We start from the raw sequence: 25,132 nt of genomic DNA on the forward strand, positions 1-25,132 counted from the left end.
CTACTCTTTTAGCACTCGTTAAGTAAGTACTTATTGAAATTAAGTTCCTACTCAGTGAGTATGGTTTCGAACGCAGCCCTCCTATTTTTTATGCCTTTCCCTCGCTAACTTCCCCTGTCTCGTTCACTCGGATGTATGTCAATGCTTATGTTGCACGAGTGCCCACTCCTGGCGGAACCCTTGAAATGTGTTTCACGAGTTCACACTTACAAATAAGTCAGATAGAATAAATGCGTATTTGGCGTGCTGTCCGAGGAGAGGGCTCCAGGCTCGGTATTCGGCCCGAACCCAGAGTACTCCCCCCGTATTCCTGGCTGTAAAAGATTGAGCCAAGAGTGAGGAGTCGGGGTGGTGGAGGGATGCTGGAAGAAAACTGTCAAGGAATATTAGGTGAGTTGACAGAGTGGATATATATATACTTCTTGTCATGCTGATTAGGGTAGACATAATTGTTTGATGACGAGTAGATTGGATTGATTATTTGAACGTGCTCCTCCCGAACTTTGTTTATAAATCATCATTTAAAAATGAAACGCCCTAAGCCTTTGATCATCATTATGGAGCTGATTTATTATGTACAGGTTTTTCCTTATGAAATAGTTTTACGCACCATTCTATAGGCCTGTATGTATGCTTGGACTGTTTTAAAATTAAAATTAAATATAAACAAATATGAATAGATTAATATATAAAAAAATACACAAAACAAACAAAAAAACGTCTCAGGTTATCCCTGAGAAGGGAACGAGGCGCTGCGTAGACGACGCTTTGGGAAAGCCCCTGCGTAATTGCGTCTGAAGCACGTATGTCAACTAGTCTAATGGCAAGAGTGAACGTCATGGGCTGATTATGTCACGACCAGAAAAGGATAAAAGCACATCCAGAGTCTGACCGGCGTTAGCTTCGCTATAGCCGAAGCAAGTCGATCACAGGAATGCAGGAAGTAAGGCAGGGCGACTCAGCGTCTCGTTCCCTTCTTAGGGAACTAGGGTTACAGTCGTAACATAATAGGAAAATGTTGGAGTTATTTTGTCACTTATTGGGAGCAGTATGCTAACTGGAGCCGTTCCAGTCTTTTCCAGTTCCAGCTAAGCTAGGCTAGCAGTGGGTGCGTCAGACGGAGTTACGGCACACATGGAGATGAAACGGATATGTATGGACTTATCTAACTCTGGGGATACGGTGAATAAGCTAAAGTGCCAAAAAGTCGACGTGTTCCTTTAAAATGCCGTTTTGTGGATCACAGCTGTATATATAAGGGAGGGGATGGGCTCCTTGTCATGAGCTGTGATTGGTCTGTGCTCCCTCAAGTAAAGTCATGCATTAACAAGCAATGAGATGATGTTAGTGTATGGTTAATAATGAGTTAAGTATGATGTGCCCTTCAAAATAAAGTAATGACACAATAATGCACTTACAAATCATTAACTAAAATATGAATAAACATACACTAAGAGTGCCATCCTTATTCCTTTACACCACCGGTACAAAAACCAAAGATGCAAATTATTTGTAGTTCTTTTATTTTTATTTATACAATTAAACATATATGGACTCAAATAAAGCCCAAACATACCTGTAAAGACACAAGGCATTTTTAAATGTAAAATAGGGCATGTCCATAAGCTAATGCTAGTAGAAGCATATACATTTAAACAATCATGAAAAATCCCAATACAACATACATACAAACATGTCTTTAATTATTAATTCAGTTTACCAAAGCAGTCAACTTTAATTAGATTAAAATGCCAGCATTACCGTAGCAACACAACTACCGCGCCGATTGAGAGTCACTAATGAGTGTCCCACCAGAAACAAACTCTACATACTGTAGTCCTGGAGAGAAAAGTAGTTTTGAAATAAAATAGTTAATAAAAATCAGAAAATGGTTGAAATACTTATGACTCCAGTCGTAGTTAAGGATAGCTCTTCATTGGTTCATATCTTCACTAATCACATGTTAATGTTGAAGTTACCAGTAACATTTGATTACGTAAAGAATTATTATTATTTTTTTTTCAGCTTTATGAATTACATATTTTTTTACTTAATTTTATTTACACAACTTGTAAATATAAGTAATTAAATTTATATTTCTATACATGTATATTAAGACTTGTAAAGCACATTATGTTCAGAAATTGTCCGTTTTATGAAGGTTAATGTGTTCCTCTACTGGACGTTTTTTGTTTCTTGTATCAGCATCAGGACCTGACACTTCCGAAAACAGCTCTTCACCAGGAGGTGGTGCAGGATTAGTCTCTGTAAACCAGAAAAGACTCAGTTATTTATAGACAGACAGACAAGAGGACAGACAGACATATAGATAGATAGATAGATTTATTGTACCTTCAGGTTCAAGGATCTGACATTCATGGGGACTTTCTCCTGGGCTAATGAAGCCATTGCAGGACACTATTTTAGCATAACTCCAGACAGATTCCTTAGGAATACGTGGTAAACTGGGATCTGATCGATTTACATAGAAAAGGCCAAATCTTTCTTCAAAACCCGCCGCCCATTCCACATTGTCCATTAGGGACCAGGCAGTGTAGCCACGGAGGTCCACACCATCCAGCAAACACGCTGAAAACAAACAATAATATTAATAATGCATGGAAAAAGCATCACAGAAATCTTTTGTTTAATGCTGTCCTTTTCGATCTGATTACCTTTCAGGGCCTGATTGATATAGTTCTTATAGTAGTGGATACGGGGGACATCATTCAGATCTATTGGCCCTCTTTCTGATACACCATTCTCTGTTACGTAAACAGGAGGGTTTCCATACTCATCTTTAATGAACTTCAGAATTTTACGGAATCCCGCAGGATTTACTTTCAACCAGAAGGATCCAGATTCCAGCCATGTACGATCTGATACAACTCCTACACCCCTGGAATAGATGGCAACATAATTTAACATTTTATTGCAGTATGTAACTATATTATTGCCAAACTCTTACAAAAAGTTGTCAATACTTTATCTGCATACATACATTGTATTGCATATCTGCTCACTTAAAATATATAATATCTGCTCATAATATATATCTTCAATATATATTATAAAGGAAATCTCAACTGTGTTATAGTATCTTTACAAAAAGTAAACTATATTATCGCACAGCAATAATCTTCTAAATGTGTCTAAGGCATAAAGATATTTTATTCATGAACACTATAATTTTCTGTAAAGCTGCTTTGAAACAATGTGTACTGTAAAAAGTGCTATGCAAATAAATCTGACTTGACATAATAAACATTGATGTAGGTTTTTAAAAAATTGGACCTGACACAGAATGACTTTGCTGAATAAAACTAAAAGGCTACCTGTCTGCATCATAGTCCTCGTAGTCTTTGTAGTCCAAGTAATGGGTTAAGACAGAAGTGTAGTGGTTGAATCCAAAATAATCATGAGTACCATTAATCCTCGCTACTTCAGCAGGGGTAAATTCTGGAAGCCTGATAGATGTGAAATGCAAATGTGAAAGCATTTATAAGCATTGAAACTTTTTAATACAAAGCTTTAAATTCCTCACAAAGAAGATAACATATGAATTACCTTGATTGAGGTCGGCCAGCTGCTAAACTTCTCTCTCTAATTCTGTCTTTCATTAGATCACTGTAATCTCCATTGAACACAGGATGAGCAAACCAACCCAGCATGAACTGTTTCAAGAAGAGGAGTGGCTTATTGTGGATTTATGCACATGGTTACACACTGTTCGTATGGATGAATCACAAATCTGTACCTGAAGATAACGCACGGCAGCATCCACGTCTTCCTGTTTGTATGGGTTTCTTGCTTCAGCCCAGTCAGAGTTTAGAGTGATGCTGATAACGCCACCATATTTTGCACGATACTTGTCATTATACAGATGCCAGGCCTCAGCATGAGCCTTGAGGAGGTTGTGTGCCGCAACATATGGTGCAGTGGCCGGTCTGGAATTTATACCTGGACACAGATTGACCATCATCAATTACCTTATTTTGCATTATTAGCTGTGAACACAGAAATTGGTGGGCTTGATTACATTTTAAAAAAATTAAAAGTATCATTTTAATGGCGAATGATACCTGGTGCCATAGTTCCATGGCCATATCCTGCCAAAGCAACAAGCAGGGGTTCATTTAAAGTGATCCAGAACTTTACTCTGTCCCCCAGACTGTTAAACACAACATCAGCATAGTCTCTGAACCTATCGACAATAGTTTCATTCTCCCAGCCACCAACATCCTGGAGTGCTTGTGGGAGATCCCAGTGGTACAAGGTCACCTGCCAGATCAAAATGATTAATAGACTGTCAAAATTTTTTACATTTTATTTTATTTTGTATTATTTAGGCTACCAGAGTGCATTTCTAGCATGCAAATTATTTAAAAAATAGTCTACCTGTGGCTGGATATTAGCTGCCAAAAGTGCATCCACAACCCTATTATAGTAATTGAGTCCAGCTTCATTAATGTTCCTGTTTGTCCCATCTGGCATAATTCTGGGCCATGCAACAGACATCCGGTAGTGGCGGACCCTCAGTTTTTTTATATTATTGACATCATCAGCGATCCTGTTGTAGCTGTCACAGGCAATGTCACCATTGTCATCATTAGCTATTCTTGAGGGAGTGTGTGCATATTTGTCCCAAATACTGAGACCTTTTCCATCTTTTCTCCAGGCTCCCTCTATCTGTGGTGTTAAAGCATAACATGAAACGTATCATTTTAAGCAAATATATGATTTAAAAATATATATCAAATATGATTAAAAATTGAATTTGTTAAAATGGATTGTACCTGATATGCAGCTGTTGCTGTGCTCCACATAAATCCCTCTGGAAAATGTCCATATAAGATTTCTTCCTCCACTGGCAGTGGAAAGCCATTATTTCTTATTATATCATAAAGGAGGTGAGCTGAGCGCTTTGGAGTTCTTGGCCGATTTGAAAGTAAAAAGTTCACATGGTGAAGTCCATAGCTAATATAGTAGCCATTTAGCCACTCAAAGGAGTCCATCAGAGAGCTTGCAATATAACCCTTAATTCGTACTCCATCCAGGTTGTGTGCTAAAAAGACAATACATGTAAATGTGTCAAATGCACAATTTAACACCATTACAAACATTAAGCCATTTTCACTAATACATTTTGTACAATTTGTGTATTCATGAGCAAATAATTTAATGCAAAATTTCCACAGGATTCATAGGTGCAAATACACTTTTTTTTTTTTTTTTTTACTCTATGTTGCTGGATCTGGATTGTTCTAAATGAGGGAGTGCATTCACACAGCTAGCAGTATGAATAAATTACGCCTAAACCATGTCCAAAAAAAGCTTTTCATAATCATATTATCATATATAATATATATACATATATATAAATAATCATATTATCATATACTATATATATATATATAAATATGTAATGTATTTCATGATTTCTGCATAAAAACCTTTATCAGCAGACAAATACGTGTGTATGCACTGTCATGAATGAGAACTATAGTTAACATACCTTTAAGAGCCTCATCAACATAGGTCTTAAGAAAGAATATGCGATCAGTGTCATCAACCGTCATGGCAGGGACTGTAGCCACACCATTTTCTGTTATATAAATCTCAGGGTCTCCATACTCTTCCTTTAACCAGTTAAGAAGTCTCCTGAGTCCCCAAGAAACAGCCTTCTGGTCATTAACGCCAGTATTTTCAGAGCCATCTGCAAAGTTCTTCTCAACGTCCTGGTCAGTCTGATAAGACTCAACATCAAGTATGCTGGTCACATGGCGCACGACTTTGGTTGTGTATGTGTTAATGCAGAATACATCAGCTGTTCCTTGGATAAAGGCCTTTTCTTCGTCAGTAAAAGAAGGCAGGCGGGATTCTGTCAAGCCTTGAAGTTCACTCTTGTTGCCAACCTGCCACTTCATGGCGTCAGGGTAGTCACCATTTTTAAATATGGGATGTGCAAACCAGCCTAGTTGGAACTGAAGGGCTCGATCAGCTGCCACCACCTCTCGAGGGCTGTTGACGTCCAGGGGTTCTGCCCATTCAGCGTTTAGACTAATGGATACCAGACCTCCTTGCGATGCCCTGTATTTCTCATCATAGGTGTGATAAGCTTGTGCATGAGCTTTCAGGAGGTTGTGTGCAACCCTGTATGGAGCATCTCCAGGTTGGTTTACGTTAGGTGGAATCAGACCTAGTCCATATCCGGACCATGCAATTGTCTGGGGTTCATTAAATGTGATCCAAAACTTCACCCTGTCTCCAAATGTTGCATAACAGAAGTCACAATATTCATTGAATATGTTAATTAATTCGGGGTTGTCCCAACCGTTGATGTTCTGTAAAGCCTGTGGCAGGTCCCAATGGTAGAGAGTCACCATGGGTGTGATATTGTTTGCCAAGAGACCATCAATGAGCCTGTTGTAGTAGTCCACACCCTTCTGGTTAAGAGAGGATATTTTCCCACTGGGAAAAATTCGAGACCATGACAAGGAGAATCTATAAGTCTTCAATTTTAGGGCTCTCAACATGTATAGATCCTCATCTATTTTATTGTAGCTGTCACATGCAACATCACCATTGTCATTGTTTGGGATCATACCAGGTTTTTGAGTGAAAGTATCCCAAACACTTGGTCCTTTTCCATCTGCATTCCAGCCACCTTCAACCTGATATGCTGAAGAAGAGACACCCCACTGGAATCCCTCTGGAAATGTTCCATAGTGATAAAGCTGTCTGTCAAACTTGGTCTGAAGGGAGAACTTTTCCCAAACAACCTTGGATTTTGAAGGAACTTCAGATGGTGGCAGACTAGGAAGTTTTGTGCTCTCAATTTTATTTCCATAGATTTGCATCTTAGAGCTTGCTGGAGTCTCAGCAAATCCATTATGCTCAATCACCTTTGAATAGTAATATGCTGATGCTTTGGGGATTCTTGGCCTGTCAGGATCTTCAAAGTTCACATAGTGCAATCCAAATCGTTGACTGTAGCCTTGAGGACCCTCAAAACCATCCATCAGAGACTGGACTGTAAACCTCTGGATGACAACACCATCCAAATGCACAGCTGTAGTAGAAAGAAGTAGTTAGTAGATAGTGATCTTGTATTACTATATAAAGTCTGGATGTTAAGGTTTGTCAAGGGTTTTGTTACATTGGTAGAAGATTGTTTTACAGTCAGTCAGTGTCAGATCTGATGTTGTTGGTGACCTAAAACTAAGGTCTGTAAAAGTATTGCAGAATCTAACATTTTCATATATTTTCAGCTCCCTGAAGGATTCATTATTCCCAAGCCAATAAACACCATGTTTAGTGTATTATATTTCAATAATTATGATTTTTGGATAGACAAACCTGATTCCTTCAAGTTTACACCGTTAAAAGTCTTCTCAGGGTGCAAATATTTTCATACATGGCCCATAAAGTTGTAAAAAATGTAACATTTGTAGATGTGGGTGACATTGGAGCCTTAATTACATCCATGAGAAGACAAGAACATGTTTTAAGCTTAATAGCTCAAATGTGATGTTTAAGTCCCTGTTATGATCAAAAGGACAGTACAATATTTTATCATTTATCAGTATTGACTAACTAGGAGAATCTTGAAAGTGGCTTAAAAGTAGGTCTACACGAGCAATGTTTCTATGCAAAAAGACATTTGTCCCAGGCTATCTTGATAAGAAAATATGGCCAACAAACTTTTTGAGATATCAGATGCACGGCTTCCCTATAAGGCATTTTTTGGCCTCAAAATAATAAATACTTCAAATATAAAAAATTTAGTATCTCTAAGAAATACCTTACAGATCTTAGATTTAGGTCACCAACTCTCTGATTTCACACAAACTGACCTGTTACCACTAAAAAGATTAATATAATCATAGTTTTAAACACTGACCAGTTCCCTTAAAATACTTACCTTTCATTGCTTCATTGATGTAAGCTTTGAGATGGTCGACACGCTGAATGTCATTGAGCAGATCACCATAGTACTCAGTTGGCATTCCGTTTCCTGTGATATAGATGGGCACCTTTGTGATGGATGTGTACTCTAAATAGATGTAGTTCAATAACCGCCGAAGCCCCCATGGAACAGACTGGATCTGGTCAGAAGCTGTGGAGGGCCATGTGGGGTCCGCATAAGCCTCGAAGTCCCCAACATTATTGGGTCCAGCGTCACATCTACCCAAGCTCTCACTAATCAGTCGGGAAGTGTAGTGATTAAGTCCGAAGAAATCAGCTGTGCCTCGGATTCTTTGTTTCTCTGCCTCAGTGAAGACGGGGAGTATTGCCAGCTCTTTACCACACTCACCTTTCTTTTTCTCTATTTGTTTCTTCAGCACGGCTGGATAGTCACCATCTACAAATATGGGGTGAGCAAACCAGCCCAGCTTGAAGTTCAAATAACGCTCAGCTGCTGCAACATCCTGATCACTTACGGGATTCCTTGGCTCTGCCCAATCGGAGTTAAGAGCAATGCCCACTTTTCCACTGTACAGTTTCCTGTAATTATCATTATAAATATGCCAAGCTTCAGCATGAGATTTCAGAACATTGTGCGTCACCTGTGAAAACAAGCAAAGCATTGCCAATATATACTTTATAAAATCATAAAATAGATGGTACTTTTTCTGATTGACAAACACACCTTGTAAGAGGCTATTATTGGGTTTTTCATACTTGGCGGATGTTCCCCTGTTCCATACCCCAAGTTGCTCACTACCCAGGGGCTGCCGAAAGTGATCCATGTTTTGACTCGGTCTCCATAACGAGAGAAGCAAAAGTCAGAAAAGTCTTTGAAAGCTTCCACAATAGAGTCATTAACCCAGCCTCCTGAGTCCTGCAGAGCTTGGGGAAGGTCCCAATGATGCAGGGTAACCGTAGGCTCGATGCCGGATTGTAGAAGTGTGTTAATCATCTTGTCATAATAAGCAACCCCCTCGTCAACCAAACTTTCTCTGTGTCCAGTGGGGAAAATGCGAGCCCAGGAAATTGAGAACTGATAATTAGGTGCCATCATTCCCCTAAGCAGATACGCATCATAGTCCACCTTATGATAACTATCACAGGCCAAATCAGTGGTCTGTTTGTCAAAGACATGACCCTCATGGCTAAACCGATCCCATATGGTCTCACCCTTCCCGTGTTCAGCCCATCCACCCTCCACTTTGAAACTCTCACTGGAGACGGACCATTCAAAATCAACCGGGAACGAGCCACTCAGAAACTCATCACGCTCAGCTTCGCTTTGACTTCTGAATTTCTCCCAGACCTTCTGGTATGAGATTGCAGAAGCTGATTTCTGATGGACAGGAATCCTGAACTTCTGTTGCTTTGCATTACTGGAGCTCAAAAAAACAGTCAACAAACCTAGAGAAAGAAATCCCTCTAGGACCTTCATCTTGTCAGTTGCAAGTGGGAAAGAGTGGGGAAAGCTCTTTATAACCACTACGGCTGTTATGTCAGTTATACAATCAGTTATACAAGAGTGACAGTTATACAATCAGTTATAGAGTTATACAAGAGTGTCACTTATACAATCATATCAGTTATACAATTGTGGAGTTTAACTTTAATCCAACTAGTGATACAGTTTATGGCAGTCATTAAGGGTGTGTTCACACGTGTAGTTCGGTTTGCTTGTTTCGATTGGTCCGGACCAAAAAAATCAATAAACGTGTAGTCTTGGTCCTCTTAGTGGTCACACTGTTGTTTTAACACAGAACCTAAAGATACCGAACCTGAAGGCATAGTGATATGTTCACAACCTGATTGGTCGGCTTTTATTACGTATATTTCGTGTCGGAACTTATCAAACATCCAAAGCAATGCTGTGTGCTGGGATAAATGCGCTCATTGTGTGTCCATAGCTTGCATATGATGGTATTTTGACCAGCTGAGAACTTGTGGAGCTTATAAAATGTGTAAAAGAATCAAAACAGCGGCAGGAATCCCTCCGTCACAAACATCTGATCTGCTGTGATCTTATCAAAAGATCTCCTGTGAGGAGACGCGGTTCTGATACCTGTACCGAACTGTGATGGGTAACTATGACGAGGAAAAAACAGGAGTGCTTGAGCATTCTGTCCTTTTTAGGGTCGCATCTTGTGGCATCATGTCCTGTTTGTGGTTTGTTTACATATCTTTGATCTGTGTTGCGTTCATATTTCATTCAAACTGCACCAGAGTTCGTTTGGAAAGAGAACTGAGATCCATCTTTTCAGCGGTCTCAGCCTGCTTGTTTGGTGGCACCAGGGTTCGGATGGCAGCGTTCACGATTATTCAAATGAACCGCACTAACAGAGCAATTGCACCAGGGTCGTTTTAATTTAACCAAACATGCCAAGTGTTTTTTTTTTTTTTTTTTTTATGGGTTCACAACAAACATTTTAAACAAGTCTCAAAACCCCCTTTTTTTTTGTCCTCACTTAATCATCCACTTCATTAATCTTTAAAGAAAACCATCCTTTCCATTTGTCCAAAACTTGTTTTCAAATTTCTTGTGAAGTAATTGTGACATCCATAAGTGATGCCTATCAAACACACAAAGGAGATCACAGAATATACAAATATATTCAGTGCGTGAAAAGATATTCAATCTTATCCAACAAACCTTATCTTGCAAAATCGATATTCAAGTACCTAGTTCTAGAGTGACATATAGATGTTCACAGGTGGCTAGTGGATGGATTAACGGGACGCAATGTGGCAGATTCTACAGTGAAGCTCTCAGTTGCTTAAGCTGATTTATCAATTTAAAAAGAAATGGATACATTCAACAATACTGGTTGATCAATAAAGCTTTTTCCATGGTTGATACGGATACCAAAATCTAAAGAGACTTTATGAAATAATTTATTGATTTTCTATCTGAGTTAGTACTGGCTGCAGATAAAGTCTTTATTATTTGCTGAGCCATGAAGATAATGAAAAAGATGCATTGATTTTGGCATTTATAGACATTTTAAACTATTGGGAGTTAAACTACACATGTCAGAACATTCTCATTATGGTAATCATACTATAGATTTAATGTGGACACATGCAAAATATATAATAAAATTATATAGTGCATTGCATAATAATAAAAAGTATATTAGTAGTACATTTCTCTCCAAAAATGATTCTCAGATAATGGATAAGGTTTGTATGGAATGAGGCAGTGGCATTACATCACCACCTAGTGTACAACACACAGTAGCAACCAGGTTCATTAAAATTATTTAACACATAAAAACATTAAAATTATTACAAATTTTGATAAATTCGATAACAAAATCTTTTACTATTTCAATAATATTTTTTGTTGTTGCACTGTGAAAATCTATTACTATGTATAACCATCATAAAAACATTTTTTTTGGTAAAGTTTGAACATAAAACATAAATGAGAGAGACAGATATGTACTATTTAAAAATACAGATTGTGTTATTTTGAAACCTAAATAAAAGATTCCACAAGCATCCACAAGATCAGTGATATAGCATTTCATACTTCTTTCGATTAGTTACTTTGGAACTCACCACCTGCCTTGTCTTGTCAACCTGTCTTTATTTTTAGCCTGACACTAATTTGTGAGAACTAGTAAAAGTCACACATCTTAATGTTAGTCGATTACCTCCCTTGGTCTGTATACAAGATTAAAGAATGAGGACAATGGCTACAGTAGAATTTCATGCTAAAAGATTCACTTAAGCAAGATTCTAGATTTACACAGATGCATACAGTTGTTGGGGTCTGTAGGTCCCAATGAAATAGTTGTAATTTTTCTGTATTCCTTTTTTGAATTGGTATATGATCTGGACTCCAGCTTAATGTTTAAATTAAATGGCAATAATCAAAAAGCATGTGTAATTATTGAAAACTTCTGTGTTGTATGTTTTAATTTTTAATTAAAAAATGTATGATTTAATACAAATTACGGTGGTAATCAAATTAATACATATAACACTTGATTCCACGATTCCATCTGCATTTTCTACATCGCCAAATCATAGGGCCCTATGATTTATTAGTAAATTCAAATGTTTAACAAGCATTAAGATACTTATTTCCAATGTGTAAAGATGTTGAGCTCTAATAAATATGAAAGTACAATATTGAACATACTAATATAAACATCATATATAAATATGTACAGTTTAAGTTATTAAGTTGGTTATCAAATACAAGGCAATGATTAATAGAGCAATCATTTTCAGATAGGTGTTTTCAAGCTGCATACATTCATAACATTATGTGCAAATTGATTGTATCTGAAAAATAATGCACATGGCGGTAATTTAAATTGTATCAAACTAACTTTTTCTCCAAACATGAACACAGTTATTCAGCATCTAACTTTTAAGAAAAAGTTCAGAAAATTAGCATTGCATAAGTGCGTTTAAGTGCGTCATTGATTTTATGCATCACTTATCATTTATTTATTACAGGTCATTCACATGTTGAGGTGTCCTTGATAAAGTCTCCAGTTACTGACATAACCTCGGTTCCCTGAAATGAGGGAACAAGATGTCGTGTTATCGATGATGCTATTCTCCTAGAATAGTGAAGCCTTATTGTTTTTTTACTTTAAAAGTTGTCGCCTTTAATGGCATTTTTTTTTTTTTATTAACTGAAATTTCAGTAACAATACTGAAATTAACACTGATACCTGCTTACCTTTTGTTTTTGATTTGTTTAATTATTTACATTCTTCATGGTATCGTTTGCAGGGAAAAGAAGCTTTTATCCCATTGCATGATCATTTGATGTTTTCACTGAAGTTTTGTAGAGTTCTGTTCACAATGTTGATCTGGTTACCGTGAAAACAGTGTCATGCGCTGCTGCTTCAGCCATCATATGGTAGAAATTGTCCAAATAAAAATGGGTTCAACAAGCTGACAGAAGTCGATCCATTCATCAGTAACCGGAGACATCCCAATTCAGAGGCTGCATCCTTCGAAGGCCGTATTCCCGGGCAATGAAGGAACAACAGTTGGATCTTTCGTGGCCAGAGCCAGTGAGGACTAGATTTCTTTTTAGATACATTTTTTATTAAAAGTTATGTTAAACTTCTTCTCAATTACTGTTATATATTTCAATATCTGTCCAGTGAGCAGTTCTGCATTCATGTATCCAGCTAATCACACCTTTTGTCTGAGTGGCCCAGTAGTACAGCTGAAGCGGTAGAATTCCTTGGCCTCGCATGGTGAGCAGAGCAGCTTAATCTTCCCGCTGTGCAGCATCCTTATGCCGAGTTCACACTGCACGATTTTCAAAGTAGTCAGGTCACTGTTCTTTTCACACTGCTCGACTATCTGAGGTAACATTCAGTCACTGCTGTGTGCACACTGCACGATGCATCGGCGACAGGAGGTTTCACACTGCATGACTTTACAAAAGAAAGAATCGCTGTCTGGCTCGCAAATTACGTTTCACAACCAAACACGCGTGAGAAGTGATAAGGAAATAATGCAAGATCACACGTGCTTGAGACAGGAGTTCTCGCTCGAGACTGAAATTGTTATTAAAAATGATAGCCTGCAAGATAGCCTGCAAGAAGCTTGTGATCCAAATTGTGTCTGCGCTGATTTGCAGCGAAAAGGAGAAAAACAATTATGCTGGAGGAAATGGTTGGGGAGACGAGGCGAGCAAGGATTGTGTGTTCTGCAAAGAGAGTTGGGGGTAAATAAATAATTTTGCAATGTGCTGCTGTTGCTGCTGGTCAAGTAAATGTTTGTGCTTTGTTTCTGTTTGATATAATTGTAAATATATCTATTAAAATACTGATATTCTGGTCTATAACTGTATCTTGCTCTCATCGCCGATGTAGTTTTCAGTCAGAACACATTCACACAGCAGGATTTTGAATCGCGGACAGGTCCAGATATTTAGCATGCCAAATATCTCACGGGCGTCGGCGACTCGTCTGCGATTCTCTCAGATCGCGGCTTTGCTCATTCACACTGTGTGATTGTCACTCGCGTGAACAAGATCTGATTTGCCTTTGATTTCGGGCATTTGTCCGCGATCTTCTACGTATATTTTTAAGCAGCACATTTGAGACAGGCATAAAAAATGTCATTACCTTTGCATCCATCCCTCTTACTTTTCACAAAGGTATTGGATTTAACTAGAAAATCTCTAACACTTTTTGCTCTGTAGTGTGAAAAAAAGAGGAGTGTCAGCAAAAAGACTGAAAAGACCAGAAAATATGAACACATCACACCAGTCCTCAGGTCTTTACACTGGCTCCCAGTTACATTTAGGATTGAGTTTAAAGTATTATTACTGGTATATAAATCATTCAATGGCCTAGGACCTCAATATATTGCAGATATGCTCACTGAATATAAACCCAACAGATCACTCAGATCATTAGGATCATATCAGCTAGAAATACCAAGGGTTCACTCTAAGCATGGTGAGTCTGCTTTTAGCTACTATACATAATCGAGACCTAGTCGAAAGATCAGGTTTGTAAAAGTTAGGGGTAATTTATGTGCGAAGTTGTGGACACTACTCAGACATTTTCGTCCTATGACTTAATTTTTATAAACATTTCTATGACAAACCTATCACAACATCTAAAGCGACTGTCATTTAAATGTAAATTTACATAAACATCCAGTAAAAGTAATAGACTTACGCAGTTAAATAAACCAGGTATCCATCAAGGCCACACTGTTACCTTCACACTCACTATCACAACTCATTTACAATTCACTGCGGCTGATTAAAAAACATGTTTTCATAATTTAATAATAAAAGACTGTATCCAGTGATAACAAAGTGCAATTTGTAATAAAAGCAGATAGCAGCAAGACAAGAGAGTTTCTGATAGTGGCAAACGTAAGAGCAAAGCTGCATGAAACCACTTTACGCACGCAACCCAGTCTTTAATAAACTTTAATAAAAACAGAGGCATGGAGGTACATGAAGAGAAAGGTAAAGTTAAAAGCTTCCAGCAGTCTCTGTTGATCTTGATCAGAAAATGATCAGAAATATCTAATATAGAGATAATTACTTTTACTTACTACAGAAACCTTGAAATTTCAGCAGAAAAAAACTTAGACAATATCAGGGCCGACACGTGGCATAGGAGACATAGGCGGAATGCTTAGGGTGCAAAGTGACAGTGGGCGCCGCACAAGAGGCAGGTCCGGTTCTGTCGGATGTACTATACATCACCATAACATGTTATTTATGCTAGACCAGTTTATGCAGTTACCAAAGGTATTATTTTTACCATTAGCACATATATGCTTTGGAAAAGTGAAATCATAAATGAACGACTCTTCATGGCACACATTGATGTTTGTGTACAACTCTGAAATAGCTTTTTTAGAACTTCTTGACTGGCAACACTTGCTTGTTTTAAACTGCAAGTAAAGTGCAGAGTATTTTCTTTAAAATAAATTCAAATTGATGTCTTAAAAAAAAAAAAAATTCTGTTATATTGCTCCTTGCTTACTTGACCTAAACCTCCTAAGTGTCTTATTTTAAAAGAAACCATGGCTAGGACTGTAGTCTAAAGCATTCATAAATTGCAATCATTTAAGTTTAAGAGTCTAGTTTATTGCACTTTTTTGTCGATTTGTATTTTGTTTAATTCGTGTGTGATTCTTTTTAACCAGATTATCACCATTTATTTACTTAATACTTAACGTTGAGCACTATTCATATTATAAGCAGGGCCTAAAACTAACTTTTTGCCACACCTGCCAATGGCCGGTTACTCAAGACTAGTGAAAATTCACAATCCTCTATTCCAATTTTGATACCACAGCTAAAACTACTAGCTTATCTAATATAAATTTAATAGCCTAAATTTTTAAAGACAAGTAAACAGTCAGTAATAAAATAAAAACAATCATATTACAAGCAAAAGCACCAATAAATACAACAAAGATACAAATAAAATAAACAGTGCTCTTCAGTTATTCAGTTTAATAAAGTTGGCTGATCAAATAAATAATACTGCATAGTATTCATATTCTTTTTAAAGTTCAAGAGCGGTGGTTGTTTTTTTCTTTTTCTTCCTTTGTCCTTTGTTGTTTGGTTAACAGTAAAAACGGGGGTTGGCTTGTGGGGGCGCTATCTAAAATCTCGCCTAGGGCAGCAACCGAGCCTGTGCCGGCCATGGACAATACTTTATATATTGATCTGAAAAGAGAACTAAAAGTGATGATTATTACATATAAGTTTACATTTACATTTATTCATTTAGCTGACGCTTTTATCCAAAGCGACTTACAATTGCTATATATGTCAGAGGTCGCACGCCTCTGGAGCAACTAGGGGTTAAGTGTCTTGCTCAGGGACACATTGGTGTCTCACAGTGGATTCGAACCCGGGTCTCTCACACCAAAGGCATGTGTCTTATCCATTGCGCCACCACCACCAGCAGTAAAGTACAGTAAAGTCATAAGCCTACAATAAATGTATGACAAAACAGGATTATTATTCTTTTTCAGTCTTATAAAACAATAAGATGAATATATTTTAATACATTTGTATTGATGATAGAATTTTTCCCTTCTATACATCATTAATGTTTTGAACACTTGGTTCAAGTGGCTGGTTTGTTTGTTCTGTCTATATCTGTAAATGTGGTCTTTGAAAAAAAATGGAAAAAAAACCAGACCTCTCTCTAAAACATTGACTGTGTGGAATAAATAACATGTGCATAATGTTGATATATTATGCCATTTACAGCAATCTTATATAAAAATCAGTTGTTAATGACCTTCAAACTTTATTGCTCATAACATCAATGTGTTTATGTTGCATTATCTAACTAAGCAAAGATAACAAATATGTCTTTTTTGTCCTCTTTTATAATATCTGTTATGTACCTGTGTTGGCAAGGCTTCAATAAAACTCCCCGTAGGGTCAACTAAAGTTACCTAAAGTGATCTGTTAAATAAATGATTATTTAAAAGCACTTATGCAATGCTGATTTGCTAAACTTTCCCTTACAAGTTAGATGTTGGATAATTGTGTTCATGTTGAGAAAACGACAGCGTTCGCTTGATTTAAATTACTGCACTGTAATTAAAAAAATAAATAAAGATTTCCTAAGCCAATGCCCCACCTTCCAGAAATTCAGTAAAAAGATGATAAAATGGATAAAAAACAAAAACTGTTGCTGGAAATGTGGACTGTCACAATATCCGCAAACTCCTGGAAGAGTATTGTCCCATCTATTATCTTATTGTTGTGGCCTTTGCATGAATGAGGGGTAATTTGACTGTAGCCTTATGTACTAGACGGTTTAATAGAGATATTACAAATAGGTTGTTGCCTTTTCCTCAAGCCACAATAAATAAATCACCATTTTCACCCCTGTTTAATAAACCGCGCAGTCTGCTCCTTGTTCTCTAAAGGTGATGATATACGGGGCAACTTTTTTGAGCTATGTTGCCGAGCGATGTTCCTTGGGCACTTTCCCATTGAGAATGGGCAAAAAAATTTCTATAGTACAGTATTCATATTCTTTTTAAAGTTCAAGAGCGGTGGTTGTTTTTTTCTTTTTCTTCCTGTGTCCTTTGTTGTTTGGTTAAGATTAAAAACGAGGGTTGGCTTGTGGGGGCGCTATCTAAAATCTCGCCTAGGGCAGCAACCGAGCCTGGGCCGGCCATGGACAATACTTTATATATTGATCTGAAAAGAGAACTAAAAGTGATGATTATTACATATAAGTAAAAGTCATAAGCCTACAATAAATGGATGACAAAACAGGATTATTATTCTTTTTCAGTCTTATAAACCAATAAGATGAATATATTATAATACATTTGTATTGATGATAGAATTTTTCCCTTCTATACATCATTAATGTTTTGGGCTGCGTTCTCCGAAACTACCTTAACGCTACGTCGTTCTTAAGTTGTACCTTAAGAAGTACCTTATCGTTAATACGTGTTTTCCGAAACCTTCTTAGTTAAGTATACCTTCTGCAAGTCATACGTTCGTAAGGTTGGTCTGGAGCGCTCTTAGCTATACCTTATCGCTGCTGACGGTTCATACCGCTAGTGGCCACCACTACGCAAAAAGCTTTTTTACATCGCAGTTTAATTACACATAGAAAATTTTATATGAACATTTAATATAAAATCTGATTTAGTATTAAAAGTACATTTTTACTTTACCTTAAAATTTTACACATAAAATACTTAAGTTGTTATAGCCTACACCCAGTGTATGGAAGTGTTTTCATTAATAAAGTTTCCATACACTAATGGTTGTTAGCTTTTTTAATTACTATCCTAAGGCACATCAGCTGGCGAACCATTTGACAGAAAAGGCTTAGGAGTCTATATAAAGAAAGATGAGTTTACACAAACTTTATAGCTATGGCAGCGAGACAGCGAGTACTTGTTTTAAATCAAAGACGGCGCCGTCCGCGGAGCCAGTTAGTGTATGTCAACTACTTTATAAGATAACACTTTAGTCCACTGACAAACCCGATAAGTGATGATAAGATGATAAGTGACCCGATAAATGCAGTTTGTACTATTTCTAAAACGCTTCTTTATAAAGAACATTGTTTTCTCAATACTTTACCTATACCGCTGTGAAGGAAAGAGCGCACAATCGATCATTGAGGCATCGATATCAACCTATTCAGCACCTCCACCATGGACAGCACCTGCTAAGGTCGAACTTAAGAAGGTTTACCTTAAAGGGATACTCCACTTTTTTCGGAAATATGCTCATTTTACAACTCCCCCAGAGTTAAACAGTTGAGTTTTACCGTTTTAGAATCCATTCAGCCGAACTCCGGGTCTGACGGTACCACTTTTAGCATAGCTTAGCATAGATCATTGATTCTGATGAGTCCAGTAGCATTTCTTTCAAAATGACCAAAGAGTTTCAATATTTTTCCTATTTAAAACTCGACTCTTCTGTAGTTAAACCGTGTACTAAGATCGACGGAAAATGAAAAGTTGCGATTTTCTAAGCCTATATGGCTAGGAACTACTCTCATTCCGGCGTAATAATCAAGGAACTGTGCGGCTGTACCATGAGTGCAGCAGGCGTAATGATATGACGCAGCGCCTGAAAATAGGTCTAATAGGTTAGACAAACTTAGTCCCGGTCACGTTGGAAGAAGTTACCGAGCTGGGGACTATTTTCAGGCGCTGCGTCATATCATTACGCCTGCTGCACCCATGGTACAGCCGCACAGTTCCTTGATTATTACGCCGGAATGAGAGTAGTTCCTAGCCATATAGGCTTAGAAAATCGCAACTTTTCATTTTCCGTCGATCTTAGTACACGGTTTAACTACAGAAGAGTCGAGTTTTAAATAGGAAAAATATTGAAACTCTTTGGTCATTTTGAAAGAAATGCTACTGGACTCATCAGAATCAATGATCTATGCTAAGCTATGCTAAAAGTGGTACCGTCAGACCCGGAGTTCGGCTGAATGGATTCTAAAACGGTAAAACTCAACTGTTTAACTCTGGGGGAGTTGTAAAATGAGCTTATTTCCGAAAAAAGTGGAGTATCCCTTTAAGCAACATCCTAAGGTATAGTTCGGAGAACACACGTAGGAAATGTATACCTGTAGTTAAGGTGTACCTTTTGAGTCTTCGTAGCGCGCTAAGAGACAACGTTATCGGAGAACGCAGCCTTGAACACTTGGTTCAAGTGGCTGGTTTGTTTGTTCTGTCTGTATCTGTAAATGTGGTCTTTGAAAAAAAAAAAAAAACCAGACCTCTCTCTAAAACACTGACTGTGTGAAATAAATAACATGTGCATAATGTTGATATATTATGCCATTCACAGCAATCTTATATAAAAATCAGTTGTTAATGACCTTCAAACTTTATTGATCATAACATCAATGTGTTTATGCTGCATTATCTAACTAACCAAAGATAACAAATATGTCTTTTTTCTCCTCTTTTATGTCTCCTCTATCTGTTATGTACCTGTGTTGGCAAGGCTTCAATAAAACTCCCCGCAGGGGTCAATTAAAGTTACCTGTAATAAATAAATAAGTGATCTGTAAAATAAATGATTATTTAAAAGCGCTTATGCAATGCTGATTTGCTAAACTTTCCCTTACAAGTTAGATGTTGGATAATTGTGTTCATGTTGAGAAAACGACAGCGTTCGCTTGATTTAAATTACTGCACCGTAATAAAAAAAAAAAAAAAGATTTCCTAAGCCAATGCCCCACCTTCCAGAAATTCAGTAAAAATATAATGGATAAAAAACAAAAACTGTTGCTGGAAATGTGGACTGTCACAATATCCGCAAACTCCTGGAAGAGTATTGTCCCATCTATTATCTTATTGTTGTGGCCTTTGCATGAATGAGGGGTAATTTGACTGTAGCCGGTTTTATGTACTAGACGGTTTAATAGAGATATTACAAATAGGTTGTTGCCTTTTCCTCAAGCCACAATAAATAAATGACCATTTTCACCCCTGTTTAATAAACTGCGCAGTCTGCTCCTTGTTCTCTAAAGTTGATGATATACGGGGCAACTTTTTTGAGCTATGTTGCCGAGCGATGTTCCTTGGGCACTTTCCCATTGAGAATGGGCAAAAAAATTCTATAGTATAGTATTCATATTCTTTTTAAAGTTCAAGAGCGGTGGTTGTTTTTTTCTTTTTCTTCCTTTGTCCTTTGTTGTTTGGTTAACATTAAAAACGAGTGTTGGCTTGTGGGGGCGCTATCTAAAATCTCGCCTAGGGCAGCAACCGAGCCTGGGCCGGCCATGGACAATACTTTATATATTGATCTGAAAAGAGAACTAAAAGTGATGATTATTACATATAAGTAAAAGTCATAAGCCTACAATAAATGTATGACAAAACAGGATTATTATTCTTTTTTCAGTCTTATAAACCAATAAGATGAATATATTTTACGCCGTTAAAATGGGTTTGCGTTAACGCCGTTAATAACGCGTTTAACTGACAGCCCTTTTTTTGCCAAATAAAATAAATAATTTTATGTATTTTTAAATAATAATTCATAAAAATTGGTCATTTTCCAAATATTTTATATCTGCACTAAGTAATCAACAATTTATTAAATACTAATAAATGAATGCTTAATAATTTCATGCAATTTCCATGATTATTTCTATTTTTGTCTGTCTCTGTTGTATATTACTCATAAACTTCATCTGTCAATTAAAATATGAACCCTTTGTCTTTTTTTCTTCTTCTATGTTTAGGGCAGAGCCATAGAGAAATAGAGTTGTGACAACTCCATTCAATCCAATGGAAAGTTTGTTTGTTTGTCTGTTTTTTACAGCAATGGCGGCTCGTGGAGCATCTAAATATTTCCTGGAAGTAGCAGCAAATACATACAGCGCCATAGAGATGCAGCAGAACAGACTGTTTGCGAAGCATTTTTAAAAGGGTAGACATTTAAAGAATAAGATTGCATATTATCAGTACATCTGAATAAAAATAACTTGTACATTAAGGCCCCGTATACACGAAGGGAAGATGCAGATATTTCCCTGCAGTTTGGCCTCTCATTTACATGAAAACCCAGTCTTTATCACAGAAAACGATTATTTCTAAAAACTCTGGCCAAAGTGGAGATTTCTGATAATGCTGATTATGTGGTGCCGTGTCAACTGGGAGAAACAGGGTTTTAGGTTCTCAAACATCACATTATGTGCCAGAAAATGCTTAACGTTATGTGAGCGTCCTATGTTTACAGTTTGTTTGGCTACTGATCATGCTCGACGGCGTATTTATGCGGGTTGATGTAAATGGCAACTTTTTTGAAAACGATGTTGTGTGCACAATGTTATTATTGAAAATGGAGGGGGAGGAATATTCGTTTCTCTAAATATCCGGCTATGTGTAAATGTGGCCTAAAGGCACCTAGTAGATCATTACTCATTAAATTTGTAAATTTAAGGAATGTTATCAGATAACAGATTAGGCTAGGATTCGCTACTGGATAAAGTGAGTAACAAACACCCTATTAATTGTAAAATCTGATCTTTTTAAGATAAGATTATCTTGTCCCGGGCCCAGGCAGGACTGTCAGCTGGCCTGAAATATAATGTTTGGCCGCATGTGACAGCGGTTAGTGGAAGTGGTAAAAATGAGGATATGAAGCTTGTTCCTTATTACACATATTAAAGAATAAAATTGTTTAATAATAAAATGCACCCTATTGATATAAATTTGAATGGAGTTCGCAAAAACAAATAAAGTTGTGTGCTCAACTTTAGAGAGATTCGTTTCTCTAAATATCCGGCTATGTGTAAATGTGGCCTAAAGGCACCTAGTAGATCATTACTCATTAAATTTGTAGATTTAAGGAATGTTATCAGATAACAGATTAGGCTAGGATTCGCTACTGGATAAAGTGAGTAACAAACACCCTATTAATTGTAAAATCTGTTCCATCGTTTTGGAATTAGAGAAAAGGAGTCTAAACATGTTTTTTTTTTTTTTGCAGGGTGGGGTAAGTTAGCTACATTTTAGTTAAATATAACCACGCCCGCCAATAGGGGGGACAAACAGGTCTGTTGTCCCGGGCCCAGGGTAGGGATTATGGAATAATCATTAAATTATTCCTCATTAAATTATGGAATAATTAAAAATAATAATAAAAAATAGGCCTATTTGTGGAAAATATATGTAATATTTGAGTTACATAAAAGCTTTTTATTTGTTTTCTTCCTAATTGTCCTTGAAATAGTGGTCAAGAACCCCCCCACCCCCAACACAAAAATGGTTTGGCCACTGATCAAAATTTTATGTTGTCATTTGAAGTTCAGTACGCTCAAACTGTCCGGTCAGCACAAGTCCGGTGCTCAGAAAAGGAAAGAAAAGAGAAGAAGAAATAGAGGCCTTAGAGATTTTCTAAACAAATATTTTAAAAAAGGTGGTGACAGTGAAGCTGGAACTAGTAAAGTCAACGTAGAGCAAGGTAAGAAATAGCGCAGCCAACGTTTACGAGCCTTGTCAGGGGTTTTCCTACATTGAAATTTTTTTGGCGGTTGCTAAAGTAAATTTTTGTCCCGCCAAAGCCTTATTTGATCGGTGAGTGATGTAGAATAGAATGACTGCTGCGCCTGACAGGGCCGCGAGTGCCCACTCACGTCTTCAAACAACATGTCGAGCACTGTCTTGCTCTCTTCTCCCTCGCACAAATTAATCAAAATCAATTGACACGATAGTAAAAGGTCGGAAGACCGCAGTTTCACATGGAGCATTTGGATTTACCAATTACCGTGGGGTGTGAATTGTGCTAAAAAAAAAATTTGCCTGCCTTATCTTCTCTAAAAAGTGTTATGCCCATTCAGCTGACATAAACCACAATTTCAGTAAATGAAAAAACCTATCCAGTGATGAAATGTTTTCTGTGTTGACACAAATCTTGTGTGATGTCCTAAACTGCTGAGACAAACACACAATGTGTGCCGTAGGCTACACGTCCACTCATTACACGTCCGATACGCAAACAAATGACTCCTTTGAACGATTCACTTTAATGAATGGTTAAAACAACTGATCTGTCCAACACTGAGCTCACGAGACGTCTGAATCGGTGTATAAAAAAAATCAGTAACACTTTACAATAAGAGCAGAGGAGAGGAAGAGCAGAGGAGAGGAACAGGAGAAGAAGAGCAGAGGAGAGGAGAGGAACAGGAGAGGAAGAGCGGAGGAGAGAAAGAGCAAGGGAAAAGGAGAGATCTATGGAGAGGCCCATCGAAGATTATCTTGTCCCGGGCCCAGGCAGGACTGTCAGCTGGCCTGAAATATAATGTTTGGCCGCATGTGACAGCGGTAAGTGGAAGTGGTAAAAATGAGGATATGAAGCTTGTTCCTTATTACACATATTAAAGAATAAAATTGTTTAATAATAAAATGCATCCTATTGATATAAATTTGAATGGAGTTCGCAAAAACAAATAAAGTTGTGTGCTAAATGTGTATTGTACTGCTGTTTTATTAAAGGAATCACACTAAAGTGCTGGTAGGTGGAGGAGTAGTGATGTTGGGTGGGTGCTGGTAGGTGGAGGAGCAGTAATGTTGGCTGGGTGCTGGTAGGTGGAGGAGAAGTGATGTTGGCTGGGTGCTGGTAGGTGGAGGAGAAGTGATGTTGGCTGGGTGCTGGTAGGTGGAGGAGAAGTGATGCTGGCTGGGTGCTGGTAGGTGGAGGAGAAGTGATGTTGGCTGGGTGCTGGTAGGTGGAGGAGAAGTGATGTTGGCTGGGTGCTTGATGTTGGCTGGGTGCTTGTAGGTGGAGGAATAGTTGTGATGTTGGCTGGGTGCTGGTAGGTGGAGGAGCAGTGATGTTGGCTGGGTGCTTGATGTTGGCTGGGTGCTTGTAGGTGGAGGAATAGTTGTGATGTTGGCTGGGTGCTGGTAGGTGGAGGAGCAGTGATGTTGGCTGGGTGCTTGTAGGTGGAGGAGTAGTGATGTTGGCTGGGTGCTTGATGTTGGCTGGGTGCTTGTAGGTGGAGGAATAGTTGTGATGTTGGCTGGGTGCTTGATGTTGGCTGGGTGCTTGTAGGTGGAGGAATAGTTGTGATGTTGGCTGGGTGCTGGTAGGTGGAGGAGCAGTGATGTTGGGTGGGTGCTTGTAGGTGGAGGAGTAGTGATGTTGGCTGGGTGCTGGTAGGTGGAGGAGCAGTGATGTTGGGTGGGTGCTTGTAGGTGGAGGAGCAGTGATGTTGGGTGGGTGCTTGTAGGTGGAGGAGTAGTGATGTTGGCTGCGTGCTGGTAGGTGGAGGATTAGTGATGTTGGCTGGATGCTGTGATGTTGATAGGTGGAGGAGTGTTGGTGGAGGAGTAGTGATGTTGGCTGGGTGCTGTTAGGTGGAGGAGCAGTCATGTTGGGTGGGTGCTTGTAGGTGGAGGATTAGTGATGTTGGCTGTAGTGATATAGTCCAAGTGTTTCCATGGCAAAAACTAATGTGCTTGATCTTAGCACCTTTGGAGCTCTTTGCTGGTTGTTAGATGTTGAAGCTTGGCTACTGTTGGTCCTTTTCCTCTCTTTAGATTGGCTCTTGCTTCCAAGATGTCCATCTTTTAAGTGTTGTTTTTTCTGTCAGTTCGGGGTTTTTTTCACCTCAACCTCAGCCTTATAAATCTTTTGATGATTTTTTTTCTTGTACTTCACTGCATGATGGAAGCCTGCTGG

At 38.0% G+C, this 25,132-nt stretch overlaps 1 protein-coding gene across 1 annotated transcript; it reads right to left on the reverse strand.

Annotated features, from left to right (window-relative positions):
• Positions 1 to 1,560: 1,560 nt before the first annotated feature.
• Positions 1,561 to 24,823, reverse strand: LOC311289803 (lactase/phlorizin hydrolase-like; the record flags this gene model as incomplete). Its single annotated transcript, XM_084408049.1, has 13 exons — positions 1,561 to 2,265; positions 2,353 to 2,589; positions 2,676 to 2,899; positions 3,336 to 3,467; positions 3,568 to 3,674; positions 3,758 to 3,960; positions 4,083 to 4,281; positions 4,399 to 4,689; positions 4,797 to 5,065; positions 5,516 to 7,072; positions 7,925 to 8,570; positions 8,654 to 9,347; positions 23,928 to 24,823. The coding sequence occupies 13 exons, from the start codon at positions 24,821 to 24,823 to the stop codon at positions 2,138 to 2,140; spliced, it is 5,583 nt and encodes a 1,860-aa protein (XP_084264175.1). The 3' UTR covers positions 1,561 to 2,137.
• Between the last annotated feature and the right edge of the window lie 309 nt (positions 24,824 to 25,132).

This window comes from Rutilus rutilus, assembly GCF_951802725.1.
Source record: "Rutilus rutilus genome assembly, chromosome: 4".
Lineage (NCBI taxonomy): Eukaryota > Metazoa > Chordata > Actinopteri > Cypriniformes > Leuciscidae > Rutilus > Rutilus rutilus.